The 19829-nt window shown below is 54.2% G+C and overlaps 1 protein-coding gene and 1 non-coding gene across 4 annotated transcripts in view; one reads left to right on the top strand and one right to left on the bottom strand.

Annotated features, from left to right (window-relative positions):
• The window catches only part of FCHO1 (FCH and mu domain containing endocytic adaptor 1), a 29891-nt gene extending 13544 nt beyond the window's left edge, over nt 1–16347 (top strand). For 2 of the 3 annotated variants that reach the window (XM_061421616.1, XM_061421617.1), the window contains exons 8-28: nt 1724–1876; nt 2113–2217; nt 3214–3312; nt 3387–3483; nt 5043–5087; nt 5203–5281; nt 6274–6298; nt 6702–6759; nt 7452–7630; nt 7733–7757; nt 8140–8191; nt 8767–8858; nt 9224–9499; nt 11190–11302; nt 11407–11494; nt 11651–11759; nt 12697–12852; nt 13145–13277; nt 13722–13921; nt 14791–14846; nt 15358–16347. In XM_061421616.1, the coding sequence (XP_061277600.1) occupies nt 1724–1876; nt 2113–2217; nt 3214–3312; nt 3387–3483; nt 5043–5087; nt 5203–5281; nt 6274–6298; nt 6702–6759; nt 7452–7630; nt 7733–7757; nt 8140–8191; nt 8767–8858; nt 9224–9499; nt 11190–11302; nt 11407–11494; nt 11651–11759; nt 12697–12852; nt 13145–13277; nt 13722–13921; nt 14791–14846; nt 15358–15602 (2385 nt within the window). In that variant the 3' untranslated portion in view covers nt 15603–16347. The remainder of the gene's footprint in view (nt 1–1723; nt 1877–2112; nt 2218–3213; nt 3313–3386; nt 3484–5042; nt 5088–5202; nt 5282–6273; nt 6299–6701; nt 6760–7451; nt 7631–7732; nt 7758–8139; nt 8192–8766; nt 8859–9223; nt 9500–11189; nt 11303–11406; nt 11495–11650; nt 11760–12696; nt 12853–13144; nt 13278–13721; nt 13922–14790; nt 14847–15357) is intronic. The other variant, XM_061421618.1, reaches the window with a different exon arrangement.
• Nucleotides 16348–18521: 2174 nt separating this feature from the next.
• Nucleotides 18522–18593, bottom strand: TRNAS-GGA (transfer RNA serine (anticodon GGA)). The gene has a single exon. It is a non-coding gene; the product is annotated as a tRNA-Ser (tRNA).
• Nucleotides 18594–19829: the final 1236 nt, after the last annotated feature.

Genomic DNA, 19829 nt, shown 5'->3' with positions numbered 1-19829 from the left:
CGCCGGGCCGGTGGGTGGGGAACAGCTGTGGCTGCTAGGATCCCAGGACTTCTGGGGCCTTGGAACCCCAGCTCCTGGTGTGTGCCCCTGAGGGCTCTGTTAATTCCACGACATCAAACTCAGAATCTCACAGACCTGAGCATTGTTGAATTTCAGACTCTCAAAATTCTAAGAGCAGGGGGTCTGCAAACTACAGCCAGCGGGCGATGGCTAGACCACCACCTCGAGCTATGAGTAGTTTTTCTACTTTTAAGGGCTTGGGGGAAAAAAATTTAAAAAAGGATATTTTATGGTGTGTGACTATTACAGGACATTTAGATTTTAATGCCAGTAAATAAAGCTGTGTTGGCCACAGCCATGCCCATTCACGTTCAGATCTTCTGTGGCTGGCTTGTGAACTGCAATGGCTGAGTTCAGTGTCAGATTTACCACCTGAGCCTTCACAGCAAAAGTCTGCCGACCCTTGATCTAGAGCGTTAGAAGCTACAGATCTTGTTATTTGACATTTCTAGACTCTTTTTTTTAGCCTAAACTTTTATTTTTTAAATGAAGTTGTTTTAAATTTATTCTTAATTGGAGGGTAATTGCTTTGCAATGTCATGTTGGTTTCTCCCATACAATAACATGGGGCTTCCCAGGTGGCTCAGATGGTAAAAAATCTGCCTACAATGCAGGAGACCTGGGTTCGATCTCTGGGTCAGGAAGATCCCCTGGAGAAGAGAATGGCTACCCACTCCAATATTCTCGTCTGGAGAATTCCATGGACAGAGGACCCTAACTCCATGGGATCACAAAGAGTCAGACATAACTGAGTGACTAACACACATGTATTCCCTCCTTCTTGAACCTCCCTCCCATCCCAACCCATCCCGCCCCTCTATGTCGTCACAGAGTGCCAGGCTTCTAGACTCCTGACAAAACTAAAATCCTGGAAGACCCAGACCTTAGACTCTCAAGATTCCAAAATATTTGAAGCTTATAAATCTAGAGTCATAGAGGGTTTGCATTTACAGAGCCCTAGAATCTGCAGTTTTTAACCCCCATTAAGGAAGAGAGTTGTAGTACTTCATACACTTAAAAATGGTTAAGATGGCAAATTTTACGTTATGTGTATTTTACCACAACTTTCTTTAAAAAATGAAAGAACAAGGAAGTTTTCTCTGGACTGATACGGAACAGTCTTGAGAATGAATTATTAAGTGGAAAAAGCAGTCAGGTAAACAGGATGGCCTGTCACCATTAGTCATAAAAAATGGGCATATTCACTGATCTTCATGCCCATTATTTCGGGAAATGTATCATGGTAATAATAGGGGGTTTGGGATTTCCTTGCTGGTCCAGTGGTTAAGACTCTGTGTTTCTAATGCAGGGGGTGTGGGTTTGATCCCTGGTCAGGGAACTAAGATCCCACATATCTGCCTTGCAGTGGGGCAAAAGAAAAAAAAAAAGACTTCATAGTAAAAAAAAAAAGGGGGGGGGAGAGGAGGTTTACCTGAGCTCACTCCTTAAAACTTTCTGAAATGTGAATTATGTGTAAACATTACCTATTTAAAGAGTTAAAATTTTTGAAATTCATAGAATTCTCAGAAAAAAAGTATTCTGTAGGACCTGGAACCCCACAAGTTTGGGAGGCTGGGAATTTCATGGTGTGCCAGGGTCTGCTCAGGTCCTGCACCCCAGCAGGGGCTTAAGGGGGTCCTCATGCTCTTCCCCACCCCCACAGTGCAAAGAGGAAGCAGTGGGCACCCTAGATGCCATACAGGTCCTCACAGGGGTCAGCCAGCTCCTGCCCAAGTCTCGTGAGAACTACCTGAACCGTTGCATGGACCAGGAGCGGCTGCGGAGGGAGAGCACCAGCCAGAAGGAGATGGACAAGGTGGGTGCACAGCTGCAGGTCCCCAGCCACCACTGGCCCACACAGACCCGAGGGATTTGCCGAGAGGTGGCGGGGCTGCCTGATGGGAGAGTGAAAACATAGCACAGAGCCATGGTCATTGAACCTGCATGAACCGCACCCTGGGCACCCCGGGAGTCCACGTGCTGGGGGATGGGGCCAGGGAAAGTGCCCCGAGTGTCCCTTTCCCAGCCCCGTCCCCTCCCTGTGCCCTCTAGGCAGAGACCAAGACCAGGAAGGCAGCAGAGAGCCTGCGGCGTTTGGTGGAGAAATACAACTCAGCCCGTTCTGACTTTGAGCAGAAAATGCTGGACTCAGCTCTGGTAAGAACCAGGCCTTGGAGACCTACACATTCCTGGGCCCAGGATGCTATGGGCCTCAGAAGTCCAGAACCTTCCAAACCCTCGACTCCCAGAAGCCTTAGAATCACAGGCTAAAACTGTAAAATTCTAGAGCCAGTTAGCCCTTGTTGTTGCTGTTGTTATTATTTCAAAGACCAAATCAGTTCTGTGCCTTAATTTCACCATTTGTAAAATGGGGACAGTAATACTACCTGCCTCATAGACTTGTAAAGATTAAATGAGTCACCATATATGAAATTTTCAGACTAGTACGAGGTGCATAGAAACCACTCTAAGATGTATTATTATTATTATTATTGATGAGGTTTTTCAACAAGATGGGGCAGGATTTAGAAGCCAAGAGTCTCCTGACATGTCATGGTGACTGAAAAGCCTGGATTCCTGGTCTAGCCTCTGTCCGTCACCAGCTGTACAACCTTTGGCCAGGCACTGCACCTCTCTGGGTCTCTGTCTACTCAAAGGTTTAAAAAGCAGATTGGGAGCTCAGGATTAAGAATTAGATTTTTTTTTTCCTTCTGATTTTGCAGTGATAGAAAGTTGCAAGCAATAGAAATCTTCATTCAAACTGACAAGGAGACTTACAGGCTCAGGGAACTGAAAAGTTCAGGGTGGGGCAGAGCTTCAGGCATGGCTGGATCCAGGTGCCCAAATGATGTTGGCAGGAAGTTGTGCCTCTTTGCTTCTCAAATCTGTTTTTCTCCCTGAGGGCTTCATTCCCAGGTAAACATATCCTCCTCAGTGTGTGTGTGTGTGTAGCAAAGTAGCCACCAGCAGCGGCCCCATTTATCTACCAATTCATCGACTCAGGATATGAAGGTGTTTTTTCTATGATTCCGGCAGAAGTGCCAGAGCTCTTACCCAAATCAATCACTGAGGCCAGGGGGTTGGAACATTCTGATTGGTCAGGTGGGGTCACTAGCCACACCTTCCCATTTTGCTCCTCCCCTCCTGCCTCAGCGCTTCCAAGCCATGGAAGAGACCCACCTGCGGCAAATGAAGGCACTGATGGGGTCCTACGCCCACTCAGTGGAGGACACCCATGTGCAGATTGGGCAGGTGAGTGGGGCATGAGGTTGGGGTGCTGGGCAAGAAGGCCCTGCCTGGTTACAGACTCCATCCTCCTGGCCCAGGTGCACGAGGAGTTTAAGCAGAACGTAGAAAACGTCAGCGTGGAGATGCTGCTGAGGAAGTTTGCAGAGAGCAAAGGCACAGGCCAGGAGAAGCCTGGTGAGTCGGGGCGTCTATAGGAGTTGGGCTGTGGAGCCACGGCTATGGGGAAGGAACGGGATTCCAGAGCCTAGAGGATGAACCTCCCTGAGCTTCATTTTCCTCACCAGAAAAATGGGGTTAAAAAAAAAAGGAAAAAATGGATGGATGGAACTTCCCTGGTGGTCAGAGGTTGACGTCTTCCGATGCAGGGGGTGCAGATTCAATTCCTGGTCGGGGAACTCCCACATGCCTTGCAGCCAAAAAACCAAAACATAAAACAGAAACAGTACTGTAACAAATTCAATAAAAGACTTTAAAAATAGTCCACATTTTAAAAAACAATCTTTTAAAAAAATGGACTGAAGACAAATCTAACTCAGCAACCTACAGAGGGAGAGAACTTGATGCCTAAGCCAGAGAGGCCTTGAATGCCAGGGTCAGCCTTTCAGCTGTTTCCCTGAGGGGCCAAGGGAGCCACTGAGGATTGTTGAGCAAAAGGCCCATTTGAAGATGTCCCAGGTACAGGGTCAAGGAAGAACTGAGAGCCCAAGTTGTAGGGTCACGTCTGGGTTTGTATCTTTCCCTTGTCAGTCATTGTGTTACCCTGGGCGTCAGTCTTGCCTTCTCTGAGTTTGTTTCCTCTTCTGTAAAGCAGGGCTGGTAGCGCCCAACTGACGGCGTCGTGAAAGTTCACTGTTATTCTTGTTCAGTCGCCAAGTTACGTCTGACTCTTTGCAACCCAATGAACTGCAGCACGCCAGGCTTCCCTGTCCTTCACTGAGTTTGCTCAAACTCAATGGACATCATTGAGTCAGTGATGCCATCCAACCATCTCCTCCCCTGTTGGCTCCTTCTTCTCTTGCCCTCAGTCTTTCCCAGCATCAGGGTCTATTCCAGTGTGTCAGCTCTTTGCATCAAGTGGCCAAAGTATTGGAGCTTCAGCATCAGTTCTTCCAATGACTATTCAGGGTTCACTAATTTGATGCAAATAAAGGACAAAAATGTGTGCTTGGCACACAGTAGGCACTTTAGTAAATGCTGTTTACATCCTTAGGTATAGACAACCACTAGGGTCTGTCTTTTCTTCCTCCCGTCTCTATAGCTCAGCACCAGCTCAGGCTACCTCTCATTGTGTGAATCTCCATTCTTGTCTTTCACTGGCTCCAGATTTCTCATGCCCTGCCCCTGCTCACATAACCTCTATGGCTTCCCATCATCCTTGGGAGAGAATCCCAGGTCCTCATCCTGGGCCTTAAGGCTCAACCCACTGCACTGACATTTATGATCCATCCTCTGACCCACCCAAGTTCTACCCAGAAATTCTGGAAGTGGAAGTAACTCAGGCAGTCCCTCCAGTCCATCCCAAGGTGGCAGCCATCCGAGGCAAGACCAAGAACCCTTGGCCCATCCCACTCATGACTATCTCAGAGACTGGTTCAGCATCTTGGCTCATGCCTTGGACCCTGACTCACCTTAAGCTCAGATCGAGGTGCCACTGTGTGGCCAAAGGTATATTGCTACTCTTCCCAGGCTCAGTCCCCCTGCCTGGCTGAGTTTCTCAATTTTTTCTGTCCCAGGGCCTTTGGACTTTGAGGCATACAGAACGGCTACGCTGCAGGAAGGCAAGTACGTCTGGGCCTGGATGCCCAGGCTGGACCGTGGGGATGAGGGAGGCAAATCTGAATGGGAAGGGGACCCCCACCCAGGGCTGATCTGCACCCCTTCCTCTGTTCTCAGCAATGAAACGTTTGCGTGGAGCCAAGGCCTTTCGCCTCCCAGGACTGAGCCGGCGGGAGCGGGAGCCACCTACAGCTGTGTGAGGAAGCACCCCGACCCCCAGCCCTGGCCCAGGCTGACCCAGGATCCCTCCTCATTCTGAGGCTCTCCTGGAAGCCCCCTGCTTAGGGTAGCCCAAGAGAATTTCTATTCCAGGCTAGCCCAGGATCCCCTCTACCCAGGCCAACCCAGAAGCCCTTCTGTCCAGGCTGGCTCAGTATTACCAGTGCCCAAGCTAGTCCAGGGGGCTACCCAGATGGTACTAGTGGCAAAGAACCCACCTGCCAATGCAGGAGACTTAAGAGACGTGGGCTCAATCCCTGGGTGGGGAAGATCCCCTGGAGGAAGGCATGGCAACCCACTCCAGTATTCTTGCCTGGAAAATCCCATGGACAGAGGAGCCTGGGGGCTACAGTCCATGGGGTCACACAGAGTTGGACACAAGCGAAGTGACTTAGCACACACACAAGGCCATCCAGAATTCTCCTTTTGCCAAGACTAGACCAGGGGCGGCCTGTTCCAGACCCACCCAGGATTACCCCTGCCCTGGCTGGCCCGGGATTTCTCCCTGGCAGGGCCAGACTTGCTGTTTCCCTCATCTCATCTAGCCTGGTAATTCTACCTTTGTCAAGATGAGCCCAAGAGTCTCTCTGCCCAAACTAGTACCAAATTCTTCCCTATACCTGTGGTCTCCCCGGCTAGACCAGGGTTAGCCTTGCCCAGGCTAGCCCAGAATTCTTCTCTTTGCCAAGGCTGGCCTCGTTATTTCCCTGCCAAGGTGAGCCCTACGTTCAGACTGATTTCCAAGTCCCTCCCCTTCCAAGCTGTTTGAGAATGCCCTGTACTCAGCTAACTCAGACTCACTGGCCCCAGCCCCAAGCTAGCTCCAAGGTTGCCGCACCTGCAGGGCTGGCCCAGGACCACAGAGCCGCCCAGGGGACTGCCTGCAGGTTCCACATCTGGTGTTGGGGGCGGAGGGGAGGGCCAGAGGAGATGGCAACGCAGACACTGACATCTGCTCTCCATCCGCAGAGATTCCCTGGAACCTGATTTAGGGGTAAGTGCCATGGGCCGGGCCGGGCCGCGCTGCCCAGTGGGAGGGGTCCAGTCCTGCCTTGCTCCCCACTCCCATGCCTGGAAACCACGCCTGGAGCTCAGGGGGCTAGAGGTCACACAGCTTAGGGACCAGGTTCCAGTCCCACATCAGCTGCAAAGCCCCGTGGACGATGTGGGAGGGACCAATACCCTCCTTTCGCTTCAGTTTGCCCCTCAGGACAGGTAGTGGCATGTTCTCTTCCTCTAAGAACCTGCCCACACGCTGTGGGAAGATAGTTATTGCCATTGGGGTTCTTTTTTTTTTATCTGAGTCAGGGCCCCGAGGTGGGAGGCAGGCATGGCAGGGTGAGATGGGATGTTTGGTACCGGAGAGCCTAACGCATTGCTTGCTTGTCCCTCCCCAGACTTGTCCAGAGGTGGATGAGGAAGGTTTCACCGTCAGGCCTGATGTCACCCAGAACAATATCCTCCTGGCGCCCTCTGGGGGCAGTTGTTGGCACAGCAAGGACAAAGCTCCATCCACAGGGATCCACCCACCATTAGCAACCCTCTCTGCGAACATCCTTGGTGGAGCCTCCAGTTGTGAAGCAAGCAGATTCAAATGCAGACACTCACCCTGAGGGGTCAGAGCTGAGCAAGAGAGAGAGAGAGGAGGGCTTGGTTATCCCAGAGGGGGGAACAAAAGGGGCTTCCTGGAAGAGGTGGTCATGTGTTGGGGTTTAGCAGCTAGTTTACTACTTAGGTCAGGGAATGTTTATATGAGGGGCTTCCCAGGTGGCATTAGTGTTAAAGAAACTGCCTGCCAACGGAGGAGACGCGGGTTTGATCCCTGGGTCAGGAAGTTCCCCTGGAGGAGGAAATGGCTACCCACTCCAGTATTTTTACCTGGGAAATCCCATGGGCAGAGGAGCCTGGTGGGCTACAGTGCATGAGGTTGTGAAGAGTCAGACATGACTTAATGACTGAGCACACACACACACTTCTATGAAGGCTTGTGGGGAGAGGAGCATGGTGGCAAATGCGTGGTGTCAAGGCGAGGGGGGCAAGTGATGAGAGCGGAGATGGTGCAGCACCCCAAAGCGGTACGAGCAGGAAGGGATGGGTGTGAGGGTTGACTGGGGGGAGCCAGTGTTGGTGCCTTGACTACACTGCACGCACAGCAGAGTCCACCCACTTCTCATCCAGCGACTCTGATTTTGATGACGAGGAGCCCCGCAAAATCTACGTGCACATCAAGCCTGCCTCAGCCCGGGCCCCACCCTGCAGTCCCAAGGCAGCTGCGGCCCAGCTCAAGGCCACAGCAGGCAGCCTCATTCTTCCTCCCGGCCCCGGGGTGAGGCGCCTGGCCCCGGGGTGAGGCGTGGGGAGATGCCCTGCGTGGGGCGGGGGCACTGGCCAAATGCCGCTGGACCTGACGCCACCCCTTTCTCCACAGGGCACCATGAAACGCCATTCTTCACGTAAGTAGTCTGTTGAGGGTTCTTTAGTTCGACAAGACGCCCGTGGAGGGGAGACTGGGCCTGGAGTGTGGGTGTGGGTTTGAATGCCAGCTCTGCTATGTGACTTGGGGCAAGCTGCTTGCCCACTCTGATCTCACTCTCCTTTAATGACATGGGGTCATGCCTCATGAGAATTAAATGAGAGCCAAAAGGGATCACTGAGGCTGGGAGAGAAGCCAAAAGCTGGAGACAAGTTGGCTCAGGTTCAGATCCCTCTCTACCTGATTTGCTGGTCACTTTGGGCGGCTGACTGGACAGCCCCAAGCCTTGGTCTCCTGGTCTATGGAGTGGGAAGCCGTGCAGGCCTGGCGACGGGAAGGCTCAGGAGGTCCATCTCTCACAGGGGACACTCCCGGGAGACCGCAGAGGCCTCAGTCAGCCCCAAGGGCCAGCAGGTGGGTTCCATGGTGGTGGGGCATTGGGCCCACATGAGTGGGCAGGTGGGTGGCCCGTCCCTGACACCACCTCTTCCTCTTCCTCCCCTGCTGCCTCCCCAGGTCTCTGACTCCCCTTCTTTTACCCTGGCAGGGAGTTAAGGACGTGCCATTTTTGAGGGACCACTTAGTCATTCATTTGATGAACATTTATTGAGTGCTTTGTGTGTACTCCTGCTGTTCTGGGTTCCAAAGATAAATGATCTAGATAGATCCTCCTTCTCGGAGTCACATTCTAGTGGCCCGGATTTTTTAAATAGTAAGTACGTTAGAGCATCTCTGATGCTTCGAAGTGCTGTGAAGAAACTAAAACAGGGACCGTGATGGAAGATAGGAGTGAGTGACTTTAGGAGGGGTCGCAGGAGATGTGGGGAGGGCCTGGAGCTGACTCCTGAAGAGGAGCAGGACGTGGCTGTAGGGAGATTTGGGGGAACAGAGCTCAAGACCAAAAACAGGGTATGCCAAGGTCCTGAAGTGGAAGGGAGGAAGCGTGGAAGTAATAGAACGCACCCCGCCTGTCCAATCCGTGTCCCCAGCTGTGTGGAGAAGCTGCAATCGGATGAGCAGGCTTCCAAGAACCTCTTTGGGCCTACCCTAGAGTCCGCCTTGGACCACGAAGACTTTACAGGTGATGGGGGTGGGGCTTTGGGGCATGGGCGTGGCTACAGGAGGGTGGGTGGGGCTACTACCAGAGTAGGAGGCTCGGATAGGCGGGACGGGTTGGAGGGAGGAGGTGGGGATCCTTTGGGTCAAAGTGAGGGTTGGGGAGGCCACAGCAGGAATGGGCGGAGCTGGCGAGAAGGTGCGGCGTTTGTGGGAGTGGGATGACCATAGTGGGTGGGCGGGGCACCAGTAGAGATGGACGAGGCCTGCCGAGGAGGGCAAGACATTGAATGGGGGCGGACCATCTCAGCATGGGCGTGGCCTGTGGGAGGATTGACAGCACTCCGTATGAGTCGGGTCTCCAGCTGGCTGCCCCCTTCCCTCCCCCAGGCTCTAGCAGCCTCGGCTTCACCTCCAGCCCCTCGCCTTTCTCCTCCTCGTCTCCCGAGAACGTGGAGGACTCCGGACTGGACTCACCATCCCACGCGGCGCCAGGTCCCTCCCCGGATTCCTGGGTCCCACGCCCCGGCACCCCACAGAGCCCACCTACTTGTCGGGTGTCACCCCCGGAGTCGAGGGGCACACAGTCCCTGCTGCCATCAGACTCGCCACATCCCCTTGCAGCATCCCCGAGCCCCTGGGGGCCGGAGGCTGTGGCTGGAGGAGGTGAGTCCCTCTACCCCTGGTCTGAGAGTTTTCTGAGCCCTGGGCGATGAGAGAGTTCTTAGTGTGGCCAGGGCCTGAACAGGGTGTTGAGGGACACAGCTGGAACCCAGGCAGGCAGAAACCCTAATCCTTGCAGGGACATTAATGAGATGAATGTTTAACAAGGCAGGAGGTGACAGGTGCCTGGTGACAGCTCCGAAACGTAGGGCCTCCTACAGAGGCTGAACTGAGATTTGATGGAGGTGAGGATGAAGCCATGTGGACTCCAGGAATGGAATTCTCAGCAGAGGAATGTGCAAAGGCCCTGGGGTAGAAGTGGGCTAGGCCCTTTGAAGAACAACGAGCAAGGAGGCCAGTGTGACTGAAACAGAATAATGACAAGGAGAAGGAGGGAGTGGAGGGGGAGGTGTCGACAGGGAGATGGGACCAGATGAGGCCCAGTGACCCCAGGAAGAAATGTGAGTTTTACCCCTAACAAGGTCAGAGCCACAGAAGGGAGGGGCTGTGAGCAGAGAGGGGTGAAACCTGCTGGGGTTTCAGGCTCTCTGACCACTTGGTCGGTGAGGATGGGAGCTGGAGACCAGGGAGGTGAGTCCAGGTAAGTGGTGATGGGGTAACAGTGGGGAGAAGCCGCTGGGAGACATGGGGCCCAGAGAGAAGAGGAGTCAGGGCGGAGGGCCTGAGAACAGCTGAAAGGAGAGGGAGGGGCGGAAAGAGCAGAAAGGATGGGGCAGAAGAAGCTGGGGTGGGGGTGTGTCAAGGCCGGGAAGGAGGAGGGGATTAGGCGTGGCTTGGCTTCTGGGGCCTGAGTTAGAGGGGCTGCAGGCTGTGGCCACGTGAGATCCCCAGCAGTGGGGGCAGAGGGTACCATCCTTGGTGTAAAGAAAGAGCCTGGTTGGACATGGTTCAAGGGAGGGCTCAGGGCTCAGAGGAGTGAGTGTAGACCACAAGTATAGACAGATGAAGCTATCAGAGGTTTATTGTAGAATTAAGGTTCTCAACTGGGCCGGTTCTGCCCGTTTACTCTCCAGGCACACTTGGCAACGGCATCACTGATACTTGATTGTCACCACTTGGGGGCAGGGTACACCTGACGTTTGCAGGATGGAGGCCAGGGAGGAAGACAACCCCACCACAGCAAAGGATCTGACCCTGTTGAGAACCTTGGGATAGACAGCATAGTCTGGGGTGTAGGTGGGCAAGTAAGCGTTTATAGATGGAGTAAAGCAGGAATACTAGGGAAGCAGGAGAGCAAGGGGAACTGAGGTGTTAACACCGAGATTAGTTAAATTAGAAGGGTGTGACTCGACACTGGCCAGGGTGAGAGACCCTCTCAGAGAGGATGAAGGTCGTAGAATTGCCAAATGTTGGATAAAAGGTCTCTGCCAAATCCACCCCCCGCAACAGTGTGCCTGCCTTCTGAACATCCAGCCCTTGTTTGCATGCCTCCAGCAATCGGGAGCTCACCCCTTATTGAGTCTATATGAGTCTATATGAGTCTAGTGTCTGGGAGACTCAGGGTTGCATGTGGTGTCTCCAGTCGTGTCCAGCACCTTCTCTGCAGCCCGAGGACTTCTGACCATCAGGGGGTTTCCCCCTGTAAGCCCGATTCTCAGATTGGGGCTGAATTCTTCCGCCGAGAGGCCCAGACAGCAGCTAAGCCACGTCTGTGCTTATGCTTGTTCCCCAGACTTGATGCCTGTACCTGCTGACCTTGCAGTCAGGGAGGGTCTGGCAGCCCCATCCCGGAGACCGCGCTCCAGGAAGGCATCCTGTCCCCTCATGCGCAGCAATGGAGACCTGGTAGGGTCGGGGGGAGCAGGAGCTGGGCTGGGTGGTCGCCTCCAGGACCAGCATCGGGGCACTTCTGCTAGGGTGTTCACAGGCCGGCTTCTCTTCCCTTCCAGTCTCGTTCCCTGAGCCCCTCCCCACTGGGCTCTTCAGCTCCCAGCTCTATCCCTGAACGGCCCAGCTTCGCATCCCAGACCGGACATGGTATGTGGGTCCTCTCTGGGCTTCAGGTTCACCTTCTCCAGTCCGGGTGGGTGGCCAAGTGATACAACGGAGGCTTTGTTGCAGAGGGTGGGGGTTCGGGAGCCTGGGACCTGTGCTCACTCTGTCTGTCCCCCATTCCCTCCCTGCCACCCCCAGGAGTCTCCCGGGGTCCCAGCCCTGTGGTCCTGGGCTCCCAGGATGCCCTGCCCGTGGCCACTGCCTTCACTGAGTACGTCCACGCCTACTTCCGTGGCCACAGCCCCAGGTACACGGGTGGGGCAGATGGTGACCAGCAAACAGGGCTTCCTGGGAGCTGTGCATCTGGGTTCCAGCAGGGCCAGCGTTCAGCGGGGTTTTATGATCTGCTTTACCATGGAATGGCCGCGAACATGGAGCTGAACAACTAGGCCCATCCTTAGAGCAATAGGAACCATAGAGGGCGTTTGAACTGGGCTAAGGCATTGATGTGGGCTTCCCAGGGGGACTCAGTGGTAAAGAATCTGCCTGCCAAGCAGGAGATTCAGATTCCCTGTGTCAGGAAGATCCCCTGGAGAAGGAAATGTCAACTCACTCCAGTATTCTTGCCTGGAAAACCCCACGAACAGAGGAGCCTGGCGGGCTATAGTCCATGGGGATGCAAAGAGTCGGACGTGACTTAGTGACTGAGCGGGTGTGCATACACTCACAGGCAGGCAGACAGGCAGTGATGTATCCATGGTTTAGAGGAGCTCCTCCGAGGCTGCTGTGGGCATCACACTGAAGGAGCAAGACCAGAGGCCAGCCACAGAGCGGGAAAGGGTAGGGTGAATCGAGGGACCAGGGATAATCAGGGGGCAGTGCCCAGCTGAAAGACACCATAAGATCAAGCCACAAAGAGGAGGAGAGTATCAGACCCAAAACCTAAGCTGAGGGCTGAATGTTTTGCTTTGAGCTTCCTGGTGGCCTAGGGGAAAAGAGAACTGGGGAAGGGAGTGTCACTGTCTCCTTCAGCTCATTGTGGATTCTTCCTGGTGTCCAGATTGCTGTCCAGGCAGGGACACAAGGGGAGGCAGCTGGGGCTGGGACGCTGCTGTGGTCAGGGCCTTGCTGATTCTGATGGACCTGGTGAGCCACAGGCTACAGTGGAGCTAGGAGCGAGGGGAGGATGAGGGGCCTGGTAGAGCCCTAAGCCAATGCCCAGTTTCTTCAACTCCCCCCACCAGCTGCCTGGCTCGAGTAACTGGGGAGCTGACCATGACCTTCCCTGCCGGCATCGTACGCGTGTTCAGCGGGACTCCACCCCCTCCCGTCCTCAGCTTCCGCCTCGTGCATACGGCCCCCATTGAGCACTTCCAGCCCAATGCTGACCTGCTCTTCAGGTACCGTTAGAGAAAAGGGTGCAAAGTTAGGTGGTACCAGGGGCTGGTGGAGGCCAGGTGCTCCCCGGCTCTGAATTTCTGTTCTGCCTCCTAGGATTTGCTGTGTGACCTTGGGCAAGTCACTCTCCCTCTCCGAAACTCACTTTCCTTCCCTCTTTTGCTTCCCACCACCCCCCTTTCCTGGGAGTTACACTTTACTGGTCCCAAGGTTAGCCTGGGAATCTGCATCTTTAGGAAGCCTTTGGTGTAGGCATCTCCCAAGGGTTGGGGTGATTATTCTCGGTCTCTGCAGTGACCCTTCCCAGAGTGACCCGGAGACCAAAGACTTCTGGCTGAACATGGCAACTCTGACTGAAACTCTGCAGCGCCAGGCAGAGCAGAATCCAGCCGCCTCCTACTACAATGTAGTACTCCTGCGGTACCAGGTGGGTCAGGTAGATGGGGTGGGGCAGAGCGGGCATAGAGGATGGTGGGTGGGGGCAGGGTGAGCAGGCAGCTCTCACTGGTGAGAGCAATGAGAGCGGGGTGAGCTGTGGGAGGTAGGCAGGGTGGGCAGTGTAAGGGGGCCAGGACTCTGCTGGGGCAGGCGGCTGCATTATGCAAATTAGAAGGGGCCTTTTCCCAGGGCCTGTCCCCAAGACTGTTAGAATGAGGCACTCTACTGCCCTCTGCTGGACATGTCATGTAGTACAACCTCTCATCAACAAAGAGCTCCTTGGGGTATCAGGAGCCCCTTGGGTGTCATGGGCAGTGCAAAATCAGGGCATTTGGTGGGTGGCATGGCAGGGGCAGCGTGGCTGAATAGTGTGCGGTGTGGCAGGACAGGGCAGCTCAAGCCACATCCTCTTTCCTGTTCTTGTTCCCCCTAGTTCTCCCGCCCCGGTCCCCAGTCCATGCCTCTGCAGCTGAGCGCCCACTGGCAGTGTGGGCCGACCCTCACTCAGGTCTCGGTGGAGTACAGCTACCAACCCGGTGCCACAACCGTGCCCACGCCACTCACCAATGTCCAGATTCTGCTGCCCGTGGGGGAACCTGTGACCAATGTCCGCCTGCAGCCAGCTGCCACCTGGTGAGGGCGAGCAGGAGGCCGGGGGAGGCTCAGAACCTAGTGGACCTCCCTTCAATGCAGCAACTGATGGGTCCACCGTAGGCCTGACCATTCACTGTGGGCTCACCTTGCTCAGGGGCTTCCCAAAGAAGCTTGGTGTTAAAGAACCCATCCACCAGTGCAAGGAGACGCAGCAGACGCGGATTCAGTCCCTGGGTCAGGAAGGTCCCCGGGAGGAGGACATGGCAGCCCACTCCGATATTCTTGCCTGGAGAATCCCCGTGGACAGAGCAGCCTGCGGGCTACAGTCCACGGGGTCGCAAAGAGTCAGGGAGGACCGGAGTGACGGAGCACGCATGCACGTGCCTTGCTTGGAGCTAAGAGCAATATCATTAACAAAAGTCGTGTCTGACACCAAAGGCTTCCTACATGTCAGGCTTGTTCTCCATCTCTGCATACACTGACTGGGGCGGGGCTTTTAGCAATCCCTTGAGGGGTGGACCACCATCATCCCCACTTACCGAGGGGGAGCTGAGGTGTACAGAGGCAAATTCACTTACCGGAGGTCACACCAGGACGTGAACCAGCCGCCCACTCGTGGCCCCGGGCTTTTAGTCACCGTTCCACTTTGTTTTGTACAAAAGGTAGAACCTACAACCAAGAAACCAAATTTATAGGCCTGGATGCATCACCTACAAGTCCTATAAGGCTGAGGAGCCTTCAGGAAACAGCTGCTCCACACTCCCGCCCCCGTTTTCACACATGGGGCAACTGAGGCCAGGGAGGGGACATGGCTTTCTTGGGTCATGTAGCCAAGAGGCAACTGAGCTGGGACCCTGGGCTCTGAATATCTTTTCTGGGAAAGACCTGACCTGATCTCTCAATGCCAGGAACCTGGAGGAGAAGCGGCTCCTATGGAAGCTTCCAGATGTGTCTGAGGCAGGGGGTGAGTTATGGTTGTACGTAAGGGCTTGGAGGTCTCAAATGGGAAAGGCTTATTTAAACTAGGGAAGAGGGAATTCCCTGGCAGACTAGTGGCTAGGACTTTACGCTTTCACTGCCAAGGGCGGGGGTTCAATTCCTGGGTGGGGAACTAAGATCCAGTAAGCCCTGGGACATGGCTAAAAATGTTTTGTAAATAAACTAGGGGAAAACTAGGGATGTGCTGGAGGCAGAGAAATGTAGGCATCAAGGAAAGCTTAAAAGGGCTTTGACAAAGTGGGAAGAGAGGGCATCCCAGGGGGTGGGCACAGGAGGTGCAAAGGCCCTGAGACAGAATTCCTTTGGAAACCACACACAACCCCAGCAGGACCAAAGGAAAGGGTGCAGGACACAAGAAGAAGTCAAAGGGAACACAGCCACAGGTTAAAGGGCTTGGGTGCAGGGCTGAGGAGGAGCCCAGGTCACTGGAGGGCTGGGGTGAGGAAAAGGGCACAGCTGACCTCAGACCTCCCCAGGCTCTGGCCGCCTGTCTGCCAGCTGGGAGCCGTGCTCTGGGCCCAGCACGCCCAGCCCTGTGGCTGCTCAGTTCACCAGTGAGGGGGCCACTCTGTCCGGCGTGGACGTGGAGCTGGTGGGGAGTGGCTACCGCATGTCGCTGGTAAAGAGGAGGTTCGCCACAGGTACGCCCTCGCCCTGCCACTGCCCATCCCCAGAGCCAAGACCAGGCCGGGCTCTGAGTCCCACTTATTGCTTCTGCTAGGATGCAGGGGGAGGGGAGACATTTGGGGTGTTTGGAAAAGATAGGTGGGTGTTGGGGCCTGGAGACCCAAGGTGGGGGTACGGGTGGAGAGATGGGTGGTCAGAGCCCCAGTGAAAGGGACCAAGAAGTATCCTCTGTGGGACTTCCCTGACCGTCTGGTGATTAAGATGCCATGCTTCCACTACAAGGGGTGTGGATTCGAGCCCTAGTCAGACAACACATGTGCAGTGCAGCCAAAAAAGAAAGAAAAAAAGAAGTGTCCCCTGGCTGGCTGGCGTCCTTGTAAGAACCCGAGGCAGGGAGCCGGAAGCCCCACTGGCGCATCCAACCGCAGCCCCATCCCATGCCTCTGTCCCCATGAGCGGCTGCTGGGGTCCATGGGACAGTGGGAACAGTGAGTTACAGGGGTGTTTGGGAGAGCTTAGGGGCTCTTTTCTCCCCTCACCACTCTATCTCCACAGGGAAGTACCTGGTGAGCTGTTAAGCCCGCAGAAGCTGACCAGCGTTGCTGGCCCCGGCTCTGCACTGCATCATGGTGCTCACTGACTGCTTCCTGCCCTCCTGCTGGCCCCGGGGGCTCCCCACCTGGCCTCCCCTGAGGCCCTGACTCCATGGAGAGGATCCCCGTACTCAATTTGGCTGAGCCTGAGATCCACTCCTGCTCACACCAACTCCCATGCAGGTCCTCGACCTTTTGATGTTCTTTACATAAACACTCTATTTTCTAATAAAATAAATAACAAGACTTTTCCTGCACCAGAAAGTTTCCTTCACATTTCCAGAGAGGAGAGGAAGAATAGACAGATGGGTAGCAGAGATCTAAAGTTCCTAATGATCTTACCACCACCCCTCCACCCTTACCTAGCCAGTGCAGGGTGATATTGAGGTGAAAAAAGCCAGATATGAACACCCTGAACCCTATGGATACCTCCAGTCCCGTGGGCTGGTGAAAGAGAACATGGACTACAGGAACCTGGTGGGGGATGCCTGAAAGACTTCCTAAGCAGAGGGCATTATAAACGGGGCTTTGAGGTTTGAGTAGAAGTTTTCAGGCTGGCATGGACATGCCAAGCAGAATAATATGAGTTGGCATCCCAGGGGGTGGGCACAGGAGGTGCAAAGACCTCGAGGCAGGATTCCTTTGCAAACCACACACAGCCCTGTGGGGCCAAAAGAAAATGGTGCAAAAAGCAATTAGTGTGAGGCAGCGAACAGCCCACAAACACTGACCGAGGACTTGCAGCCACCTACTGCTGTGAGCAAAACAAAGCTCTTGGAAGCCGTGAGGCTGTGAAGCTGAAAAGACAGGGTTTAGAGCCAGCGGCTGTGTGACTGAGCCAGTAATGAGCTCCCCAGGCCTCATCTGTAACCCAGCTCACTAGGTGCTTGTGAGGAGGTCACATACTTTGAAGAGTGCCTGGTACAGAGTAAGCACTCCAGAAGTCCTGGTGTTCTCTTATTTATTGGGGGTCCCCGGGGGGAAGGTGGGGACCTAAGTGCAGGTGGGCAGGGGGGCCTGAGGGAGGGCCAGAACAAGTGAGGTAGCCAGCATACTGCGGTGGGGAGCAGGTCTGAGCTTGATGGAAAGTCCTGGGTCCGGGTGGACATGTGGGGATCCTGGGTACCTGACCCTGAAGGCCATGGAGATCCCAGGGATGGCACCAGCGCACATACCTTGCTGCCTCCAGCAGGACTTTAGAGCCAGTACAGGTGGGTCCTTCCCCTCACAGGCCCTCGACTCCTCAGCTGCAGGTTCATAGCCCACACTCACCCTAGGTTCCCTAAGTCATGAGCCCCATAAATAAGCTAGAATCATATGTCACAGCCTGTGGGATTGTCCCCTCCCTCCATTTGCACACGTGCATACATGAGTACGCGTATTCTCAGTGGCTTTGAGCCCCCCAGAACAGTCCCTTTGCTAGTCCTGTATGGCTGAAAGGCTGCGGTGCCACATGCACGCTGTGGACCAGAGCGTGAGGAGACACTGATGTTAATCACGGCTCTGGGCATTATCTGGGTTTGGGTTCTGGCCCATATGATAAGAAGCAGGAAAATGGTACCTCCTGGTGGCTTTCATTTGCTTTCCTTGGGTCACAAGTGAGGCTGGGCAACCTTTAAATCACGTCGGGCATTTCTGGGTGCGGCCTCTTAAGTGCCCGGACATCCAGAACTGGTGTGACAGGTGCCTATGTGGGAGGGTGAGTCCAAGGGGGGAAGGTGGGATCCCCATTTAAGTGGCCAACCCCAGGCAGGCGGCCCTGTCATTTGGTGATTTACAATGCCCTGGTCTTCTACACCGTGGAGGCCTCCAAACAAAGCAATTAGGAGACCAGCCAGAGGCCACCCCCAGTAGGTGAATGGCCTGAGATTTTTTTTTTTAATTGAGGTGACACTCACATAACAGAAAGTTAATGATTTAAACAATTCAGGGACTTTCCTGGTGATCCAGTAGCTAAAAACACAGGGCTCCCAATGCAGGGTCCTGGGTTTGAGAACTAGATCCCACATGCCACAGTGAAAAGATCCCTCCCGCAGCCCAATAAATAAATATTTTTTTTAAATACAAAAGAATTTAGTGCCAGATAGCACAACCACAATGTTGTCAACTGTCCCCTCTAGTTCTGGAACATTCCAAACACACCAAAAGGAAATCCATTTCCATTAGCTGCCACTCCCCATTCCCTCCAGGCCCTGGTACCTACTAATCTGCTCTCTGACTCTAGAGATTTGCCTGTTCTGGACATTTCATGTAAGTGGGTTCATACACGAGGCGGTTTCTTTCACTCAGCATCATGAAGTCGCTCAGTTGTGTCCGACTCTTTGCAACCCCATGGACTGTAGCCCACCAGGCTCCTCTGTCCATGGGATTCTCCGGGCAAGAGTACTGGAGTGGGTTGCCATTGCCTTCTCCAGGGAATCTTCCCAACCCAGGGATTGAACCCGGGTCTCCTGCATTCCAGGCAGACACTTTAACCTCTGAGCCACCAGGGAAGCCCATTGTAGCATGTGTCACTGCTTTCTTCTTTGTTGTGGCTGAATAATATTCCAGATTGTTTTCATCCACTCATCCTTTGATGGACACGGGTTGTCTCCACCTTTTGGTGATTGTCTTGTTCTACTATAAACAGGGTGTACACCTGTTTGAACACCTGTTTTTTATTTTTAACAGGGTGGATACCTAGGAGTGGAATTAAATTCCTGGGTCATATGATAATTCTAGTCTGTATTTGAACTCAAGCCCTCCAGCCCCACGGTTCTACCCTGGCTGTAATAAGAGACTCCAACTTCCTACCAGGCCGGCCAGCCAGGCTGGGAGAGCCTCGTCAGCTCCCAGGGCCCACACATTTGGGGAGGGGAGGTTGGGGAGAGGGATGACACAGGAAGGGGGCCCTTGCCTGATGTGGAGAGGGATGGGCAGAGGCACACCCACCAGATCTGTTGTCTGATTAAGCTCTCCTACCCGGCTCTTGTGCAGAAGGAAATGGCAACCCACTCCAGTATTCTTGCCTGGAGAGTCTCATGGACTGAGAGGCGTGAGGGACTACTGTCCAGGGGGTCCCAAAGAGTCAGACAGGACTAAAGCTAAAGCGACTGACCATGCACACACACGGGGCTTGTGAACGCAGGAAACCCGAGGGGCCCCATCCTTTAAAGAGGAACTTTAAACCAGGACACCTCAACGGGTTCCATAGTTCAAAGGTTTGTTATCGCGAAAAAGTGCAAGAGCTAGGGTCTCTGTGGCCCAAAAGTGTTAGTCGCTCCGTTGTGTCCGACTCTTTGCGACGCCATGGACTGAAGCCCATCAGGCTCCTCTGTCTAAGGACTTCTCCAGGCAAGAATACCGGATTGGGTAGCCGTTTCCTTCTCCAGGAGATCTTCCCGACCCAGGGATCTGATGCCCCCATTTGAGGCAGACATTTAATGTCATCGCTCTTCAACTCCCGCAGAGTAGCTCATGCAGTTGCTCTGTGCTGACCTTGCTCCCCAGACCTGTCCCAGCTGGACGAGCCCGGGTGTAGTTCCTCCATCTTACAGATGAGGAAACTGAAGTGCAGCCAGGACCTGCTCCTCTTCCTCCTAGGGAGAAAATGGCGATAGGGGAGGAAGTAGAGGATGGCTTGAATCACCACCTGGCTTACACCTGTGGACTGGAGCTCTCCTCCGCAACCCGACCCATCTAATGTGCCAACACCAGAAAGTTCTAGACACTCAAACGCAGCACAGGCA

Source organism: Bos javanicus, chromosome 7 (assembly GCF_032452875.1).
Source record: "Bos javanicus breed banteng chromosome 7, ARS-OSU_banteng_1.0, whole genome shotgun sequence".
Lineage (NCBI taxonomy): Eukaryota > Metazoa > Chordata > Mammalia > Artiodactyla > Bovidae > Bos > Bos javanicus.
The sequence above is the reverse complement of the archived record's forward strand: the minus strand, read 5'-3'. Positions and strand labels throughout refer to the sequence as shown.